At 42.3% G+C, this 8,792-nt stretch overlaps 1 protein-coding gene across 1 annotated transcript; it reads right to left on the bottom strand.

Moving 5' to 3' along the window:
- Positions 1 to 401: 401 nt before the first annotated feature.
- LOC125582475 lies at positions 402 to 1,337 on the bottom strand. The gene is made up of 2 exons (XM_048749217.1): positions 752 to 1,337; positions 402 to 637 (listed from the first exon to the last, which is right to left on the bottom strand). Exons 1-2 carry the CDS (start codon positions 1,335 to 1,337, stop codon positions 402 to 404), a joined length of 822 nt encoding a protein of 273 aa, XP_048605174.1.
- Between the last annotated feature and the right edge of the window lie 7,455 nt (positions 1,338 to 8,792).

Genomic DNA, 8,792 nt, shown 5'->3' with positions numbered 1-8,792 from the left:
TGCTGCCTTTGGTGAGTTTGATATGAGTCTGCATGACTTTATCAACCTCGGGGGTGACAAAGCCCCTCTGTTTTGCTGATTTTATCCTCCTAGCTGAGAACCACCGAGTGAGCATGCGTTGGATGAACATGAACATCACAACAATTGGAGAAGCTCTAGATTTGGAAATAGCCTTGTTCAGCTGTTTAGCAACGTTGCTGGTGAGGAGATTGTAACGGTTTCCAAGAAAGTAAGTGCGAGACCATTTTGCGGTGCCAATGTCTTTAAGGTATTTGAAGCAGGGTGCATTAGCTTGTTTTATTTTTGCAAAGTTAGCATCAAAATCAAGCGCCAAAATGAGAATGCAGCCTCACAAACCATCTTGGCGAGACCCTTGCTTTTGTACCGGGAAACAACATTCCTCATGAGATGCACAATGCAGGATAATGGTGTGCTTTTGGGAATGTCAGACTTATTGCTTTAATGATGGAGACATGACGATCAGAGATGATGGTGAGTGTGTTTGAGTCAGCTATAATCCTCTCAAGCTTGGTTAGAAACCATGTCCAGGCCTCTTCAGTTTCACCATCAACAACAACAAAGGCAACAGGGAAGACTTGGAAGTTTCCATTATGTCCACTTGCAATGAGGAGTAAACCTTAGTATTTTCCTTATAGGTGAGTGCCATCAATAATCAAGACATGACGTAAGCGACGGAATCCTTGGATTGAGGCTCCAAAAGACAGAAAAGCGTATAGAAAACGGGTGTCACCAGCATCATCAAGCTCAATTTCGATAGCAGTGACTGTCCCAGGATTAGTTGCTTTCAGCCTGTCAAAATAACCTGCTATGTTGAGGTAGGAGTCCTCTGCATTCCCATGTGTAATGTCAAGTGCAAGACCTTTTGCCCGATGGCATTTCATGTAGGAAGCAGAGACACGCAAATCTTCAAGAACAAGTTGCTGGAGCTGGAGAGCTTTTGGTGCATCAGCTGTATCGCCGTATTTGGAGCGATAGATATGTGCTAAAACCTTTGAGGTAGCACGTTTCTTGTAAAGCCTGCGAGTCTCAGTCTCGCAAGTATGGTCCAGATAACACTTCTGAATAGTGTAGTAGCCGCATGTGGTGAGCTCTTTAGCACGGATTCTCCACTCACAACGAGTGTCATGGCAACTGAGGACGAAGGAATGCCTGCTAGTTCTAGTCTGCCTGAAATAAAACTGCTCATTGATTGCGTAGATGGCGAGCCCAATTTGACAGTCTTCCTTTGATGCATACAATTTCCCAACGCAAGGTTCATCATCATCAATATCCAAGTCTGGAACGTCCTCAGCTTCAAACAAGGTATCATCAAACATGGGTGGAACATCAAATTCCTCGTCACTTATTTCTAAAAGGGGACGGGTTTCACGCGGAGGCGGGGTGGGGGATGGGGCTGGTGGTGATCAGTGTACGATGTGCGAGCCGAACTTGTGGAAGCGGTAGAACGGCGTACGGGTGGACAACTCTGGGGAGTTACGGATGGACCACTTCGAGGATGTACGGGCTCACCAGTTCGAGGATGTACGGGTGGACAACTACGAGGATGTACGGGTAGCGATGATGAGCCAACTTCCGCTTTGCAGTACGGTGGTAGTTCGCCGGAGACAAGGACAGTGTGGTCAAAGCGTCACCAGCTGTGCAGTGGATGATATGGGGTGCAGTCTTGGGCACTGCGATACCCGCCATAACCTCAGCCGCATCAGACCCACCTAGGGGGTTACCAATAAGAGGAGCCCAAAAGTCTTGGTCATACCCATGGGTTTGAACACCGTCAATATCAGCAGGAAGAGAAGCATCAGAAGCAGTGTCTTCGTCCTCGTCGGTAGCCCAGCTGTCGGGTATGTTGTCGGGGTCTTCTTTGAACATATTTTCAAGGAGCTCATCTTGGCAGAAGAGGGTTTCGTCTAGGAGGGAGAAGAGATTAGTTTTTGATGGACCAGAGTTCCCAACAACAGGAAATTCTTGATCCAGGTTATCGTCGGTGGAAAGAGAGGAGCCTGGAATCTGAGAGACAGCTGTAGGGCGATGTACATGCGGACAGCTCTGAGGATAACTCCGCCTGTACATGCGGACTATTCTAAGAGTGTACAGGCAGACAACCCTGAGACAATTTGAGGTCGTCGTCGTTGAAAAGGGAGAAGCCTGGTATTTGAGACCCAGCGGTTGAAGGATGTCGCCGTGCAGACGAAGAATAGGGACTTTGGGTCCTCTTGATAGGTTGGTTGGGCGTAGTGAACGGTAAAGGATTCTCATCAACATGACTAATCGGATGGGGTTAGGGTTGGATTTTGAAAGTGACAAACAAATTCATTCTCTTGTTAGCTTGAAAGTGCTGGTAAAAGTAGGAGACAACCTTGTCGTTTGTCAGCATGACTGGCGGTGTGGTAAGACCGGTTGCAAGCTCCTTGGAATTTGGTGGCCAATAACTAAGTACGGCGGTGCGGATGACATCGACGTTGTCGAAGAACTCCCTGAATACATTGCTCAGTAATTCGGTCAAGGGAATGCCATTACGAAGAGGAACAATCCTTGTCATGTGCTGTTTGTCTATGGAGAAATTCCAGTGGCTGTCTGCAGAGGTTTCCCACTTGCCGGCGATGACCATACAATGCTCCGCCATGGACAACGGCTGATACCAAATAAGATAAGAGGAGAAGACATAAATGATTAGCAGTCAGACTAGCTTAATCATGCAATTTAAAAGAGGAACACACCTTGTACGTGAAGGAATAGCGAGGATTTTGTGTTCCACAATGGTGAACGACGATGGTAAATCCAGGTGAGATCTCAGAATAACTTGGGCCGTCCGTGATGAAAATTACAGTAACAGATCTAAGTGTGTGGAATGGAGGCAGATATATGTCTTGTCTGGATCTGAATAATTGAATCTGGGTTGTCCATGTTTTTTAAAGATCAATGGCTGAGACTGAAGCACGCCAATTTATTAGTTTAGTTAAAGAGATTCCTGGTTGAGAGTCAACTAGAAAAGCTGAGTCCTAACAGATCTTTAAGGTAAAGTGCTCTTGTATAAACATGTGACTTGGACTGACATTCATAAGTACATAAGTGACTCTGAACGTAATATTCTCTTTTCAAATACTAGTATATATATATAGAAGCTTTATATTTATATACGTATTGTTATTATCACAATCGGATTCAAATATAATATGTATACCATGTTATTAAAAAAATGTAATAATGAATGAGCAGATTTTAATATTTCTACAAAACATAAAAAGAGGGATTAGTACTTGAGAACTTTAATGTTATAATTTAAGTGATTGTTGTAAACTTAGGATTTAGAATCTGTAAGTTCTTGTTTTATTACTCAAACATAAGGTGCCTTTATGTATGAGAATTACAAAGAGATAAAAGGAAAGACATAAATATGGAAAGTGTACAAATATAAGGAAAAGGAAATAGGGTTTCCTTTTCTCTAACTAGGTAAACCGCCTCTCTCTTTCTCTCTCTCCATGCGTGGCCGCCTCTCTCTCTCTTCTTGGTATTGGGTCGGTTTTGGACCGGGCCGGTTATGGACATCCATAATATGATTTATAACACTCCCTCTTGGATACCATAACCATACAGGGATTGTATACGCTTTGGATGTTCCCTCATTAAAACCTTACCAGGAAAACCCAGTGGGACAAAACCATGGTGAAGGAAAAAGAGTACAACACGTATACTCCACATGTTCTAATCATCACTGAAGATCCTTCAGTCTATGCATCCCAATCTGATGCGTGAGCTTCCTGAATGTAGAAGTCGGAAGTGACTTGGTGAATAGATCAGCTGAGTTGTCGCTGGAACGTACTTGAACCACTTGGACCTCTCCAGCCTTTTGCAACTCGTGGGTGAAGAAGAACTTGGGAAAAATATGCTTTGTTATATCTCCTTTGATGTAGCCATCTTTGAGCTGAGCAATACATGCTGCATTATCCTCATACATCACGGTCGGTTTCTTGCACTCGACCATCCCACAATCTGATCGGACATGTTTGGTCATCGACCTCAACCAGACACATTCGTGGCTGGCCTCATGTATGGCCAATATTTCTGAATGGTTCAAAGATGTGGCCGCGATCGTCTGCTTCATGGAACGCCATGATATGGTCGTACCTCCATGTGTAAAGACATAACATGTCTGTGATCGAGCATGATGTGGATCTGAAAGATAGCCTATATCAGCAAAACCAACTAAACCATCTTTGTTATGGTTAGTATAAAATAGACCCAAGTCTTTCGTTCCTTGTAGGTAACGAAGAACATGTTTAATCCCGTTCCAGTGCCTTTGGGTCGGACAAGAGCTAAACCTAGATAGTAGGTTCACGACAAAACTTATATCAGGTCGTGTGTGAGTTGCCAAGTACATTAAAGCTCCTATGGCACTAAGATATGGCACTTCGGGACCTATGACTTCTTCATCGTCCATCTTGGGACGAAATGGATCAGTGTCCAGGCCGAGAGACCTCACGACCATGGGACTAGACAGAGGATGGCAATCGGCCATATTGAACCTCTTGAGTACCTTTTCTGTATATGCCATCTGATGCACAAGGATACCATCATTTATGTACTCAATTTGTAATCCCAAACAGAATTTCGTTTTTCCGAGATCTTTCATCTCATATTCTTTCTTAAGGTATTCAACCATTTGGAAAATCTCTCCAGAGGTTCCTAGGATATTCAGATCATCAACATATACTGCTATGATCACGAATCCTTTGTTTTCTAATTTCTTTATGAAAATTCATGGACTGATTGGATCATTTCTATATCCTTCTTTCACTAGGTACTCACTCGGTCGATTGTACCACATCCGACCGGATTGTTTCAGTCCATAAAGAGATTTATTCAACTTAATACTATGTTGTTCTCGAGAACTCTCTTTGCTTTTCAATTCGATACCTTCTCGAACTTTCATGTAAATTTCATTATCCAGTGGACCATATAAGTATGCGGTTACTACATCCATTAACCGTAGGTTTAAGTTTTCTCTTATGGCCAGACTTATCAGAAATCTGAAAGTTGTTGCATCCACCACAGGGGAATATGTTTTCTCATAATCGATTCCTGGTCTCTGTGAGAATCCTTGTGCAACAAGCCGGGCTTTATACCTCACGACTTCACCATTTTCATTTCATTTCCTCACAAAGACCCATTTGTATCCAACTGGTTTACATCAAATGGTGTTCGGATTATAGGGCCGAAAACACCTCTCTTCATTAAAGAGTTTAACTCCACGTTTATAGCTTCTTTCCATTTGATCCAATCTGATCGTTGAGTGCACTCATAAATAGACGTGGGTTCATGATCCTTGTTTAAATCCATAAGTTCAAGTGCTACCTTGTATGCAAATATATCATCGATGTCGACATCCTTTCGGTTCCATTGTATCCCAGACAATACATAGTTTATTGAGATCTAATTGTTATCAGGAACTTCAGTACCATGAATCTTAACGTCCCAAGAATCATTGTTTGGTACATCAGAGCCGGCCACATCAAGGGCATCAGGGTCGACCACGGCCGTGTCATGGGATTTCGGATCAGCTGTGGTCGTGTCTCGGATATCATATCCCTCGGTTTCCATTTCAGCACCTTTCTTTGTTTTCCGAGGGTTCTTATCTTTGGAACCTATTGGTCTACCACGTTTCAAACGTTGTCTAGACTCTGTAGCAACTTGATTGTGTCCCTCTTGAACATCAATTCTTATTGGTGCATTTGCAGCTGGTATATGTGACTTTGTCACTCTAATATGGTCAGCAAAGGAATCTGGCAATTGATTAGCTAGCTTTTGTAAATGTATGATCTTTTGAACTTCTAGATCACATTCTTGAGTTCGAGGATCTTGCCAAGATATGTATGTTTGATTCCATGATATTTCTTTTACCATTTTACTGCTATCTCCCCCTAATGTTGGAAGTTTGAATTCATTGAAATGACAATCCGCGTATCTGGCCTTACACAAATCACCCGTAGTTGGCTCGAGATACTTTAAAATCATGGGAGAATCAAATCCAACATATATCCCCATCCTCCTTTGAGGTCCCATCTTTGTTCTCTGTGGTGGAGCAATTGGAACATAAATGGCACAGCCGAATGTCTTAAGATGGGAAATGTCTGGCTCATGACCCGTAAGCAATTGTGATGGGGAATATTTGTGTTCACTAGATGGCCTGATGCGTATGAGCTCGGCCGCGTGAAGGACGGCGTGTCCCCACGCTGAGACGGGAAGTCTCGACCTCATGAGTAATGGTCGAGCTATGAGCTGTATGCATTTTATAAATGATTCGGCCAAGCCGTTTTGTGTATGTACATGTGCCACGGAGTGTTCCACAGTTACCCCCATGGACATACAGTAATCATTAAACGCTTGGGAAGTGAACTCACCAGGATTGTCAAGACGTATAGTCTTTAAAGGAAAATCTGGAAAATGAGCTCGTAATCGAATTATCTGAGCAAGCAATCTAGCAAATGCCAGGTTACGGGTCGACAGGAGACATACATGCGACCATCTAGTGGACGCATCAATAAGGACCATAAAATATCGAAATGTCCCACAAGGTGGGTGTATTGGTCCACAGATGTCTCCTTGAATTCTTTCCAGAAAGTTTATCATTTCCTTAGTGACTTTAACTGGTGATGGCCTAGAAATGAGTTTCCCTTGGGAACAAGCAACACACGATAGGTGCTTAGGGATAATTCGTTTCTCTTTAAGGGTATGGCCGTTAGTGTTCAGGATCAGTTTACGCATCATGGTCGAACCGGGATGGCCAAGCCGGTCGTACCATAAAGTGAAGTTGTCGATTTCTTCTTTATTAAAAGTGGCATTGTCCTCGATCATACTGACTTTAGCATGGTAAAGACCAGTAGATAGTGCGGGTATGGATCCTATAACTTTCTTATTGCCATGGACGATTTCAAAGATCTGAAAGGATTCTTTGTTTCCTTCGCCTGTGGTTTCAATATGAAAGCCATTCATTCGAATGTTTTTAAAGCTTAATAGACTTCTCTTAGATTTGGGTGAATACAAGGCATCTGATATCTCAAGATGTGTACCCATAGGCAACAGAATGTTGGCATGGCTGTGACCCTCTATGAGACTAGCTATACCCGCAATGGTGGAGATGTTGGCGTTTTTCAGAGTTAGGTTTATGAAGTATCTCTTGTCTTTTAAGATCGTGTGGCTTGACCCACTGTCCACAACGAGTACATCCTTGTTCTCGTTCATTTCTAAAACAAGATTCATAGGATGATACTTAGAGACTTCATATATAAAATCATTCATTTATTATTAACTTTTAAAACAAGTTCAAAGAAATGACAAAATAGAAATGAAAAACACCAAAGCAAAGAACACAGAATTTAGATTACAAATGTCAAAATCGATCTTCAGTCTTTTAGACAATCTGAAGTTTCATAATCCATAAGATCGCCATGATCGAACTCATTTTCATCATCTTGATAAGTCATATGGGCTTCAGGATTCTTCCCTTTTAAACTCTCTTGATAGAGGTCAACTAGATGCTTGGGAGTCCTACAAGTCTTAGCCCAATGATTTTCCATTCCACATCTATGGCACACTGATTTGCTTGAGTTGGTCGAGTGTTGAGGTTTGAATGAAGATCCACAGCCGCGACCAATGACCTCTTCCAAATGAGCCACAGTCATTCCCATGGTCTCTACCATGTTGATTCCCTCGCCCGCGGCCAAAGGAGCTTCGGCCACGTCCACGTCCGTTCCACTTTCCTCGGCCACGGCCATGATGGCCATTTCCTTGGACGTGATGGGATTCTTTATTGTCCTCTGTGGCGTGTGCTTCAGGTGGTGGGGCTGAGCCAGGAGGTCTCATCTCACTGTTTATCATCAATAATTCATTGTTCTGCTCAGCGAGCAAGAGACAAGAAATAATATTAGCATAGGTTTTGAAACCTTTCTCACGGTACTGTTGTTGTAACAGCACATTGCTTGTGTGGAAAGTGGAAAAAGGTTTTCTCAAGCATATCCTGATCCGTAATACTTTCACCACACAATTTCAGTTTTGAAACAATCTTAAACAGTACCGAGTTGTACTCGTCCACGGACTTGAAGTCCTGGATTCTGAGATCCCTCCAATCAAACCGAGCCTTAGGTAAGATCATTGTTCTCTGGTGATCATATCTCGATTTCAATTCATTCCAAAGATCTAGTGAATTCTCAATGGTCAGATACTGATCTTTGAGACTCTCAGCTAGATGATGGCGAATGATCAAGATGGCTCTGTAACGATCTTTTTCACTAGCATTATTGTCCTCGGTGATACATTCACCGAGACCCTTGGATTTCAGGATGATCTTAGCATCAAGCGCCCATTGAAGATAATTATCTCCAGAGGGATTTAGGGCAGCAAAATCCAAATTGTTGATTTTCGACATTTGAAATCATAGATTATATAATTTACATCTTTTAGGAATAATTTTAATGTTTAACTAAGTTTTTAAGTTTAAACAAGCAATCAAGCCTCACGGCCAAGATCTAAGCCTCACGGCCAAGTTATATGTATGCAAGGTAAGCCACACAGCTATGGATGTAATCAGTTCGATCTTATGCATTTAGTTCATTGTGTAATTGCAATCCTAACATACATTGTTTCTATCAATTCATACGATGCAATCAATACAAACAAACTCTCGGTCAAGCAAAGAACAAGCCATACGGCTACTTGATTTTAATTCAATACCATTCCTAGAATGAGGTTTTAAGTGTAATTGCAATCAATCAATTGTG

Source organism: Brassica napus, chromosome C2, assembly GCF_020379485.1.
Source record: "Brassica napus cultivar Da-Ae chromosome C2, Da-Ae, whole genome shotgun sequence".
Taxonomy (NCBI): Eukaryota; Viridiplantae; Streptophyta; class Magnoliopsida; order Brassicales; family Brassicaceae; genus Brassica; species Brassica napus.
Note: the sequence above shows the minus strand (reverse complement) of the source record. Positions and strands in the feature narration are given on the sequence as shown.

Excerpts from the sequence above, each read along its gene's own strand:
- LOC125582475 (XM_048749217.1), bottom strand. The coding sequence starts at position 1,337 with ATGTTTGATGATACCTTGTTTGAAGCTGAGGACGTTCCAGACTTGGAT. Across the intron at positions 638-751 it reads AATTGAGCTTGATGATGCTG|GTTTACTCCTCATTGCAAGT; the intron begins GTGACACCCGTT and ends GAAAATACTAAG.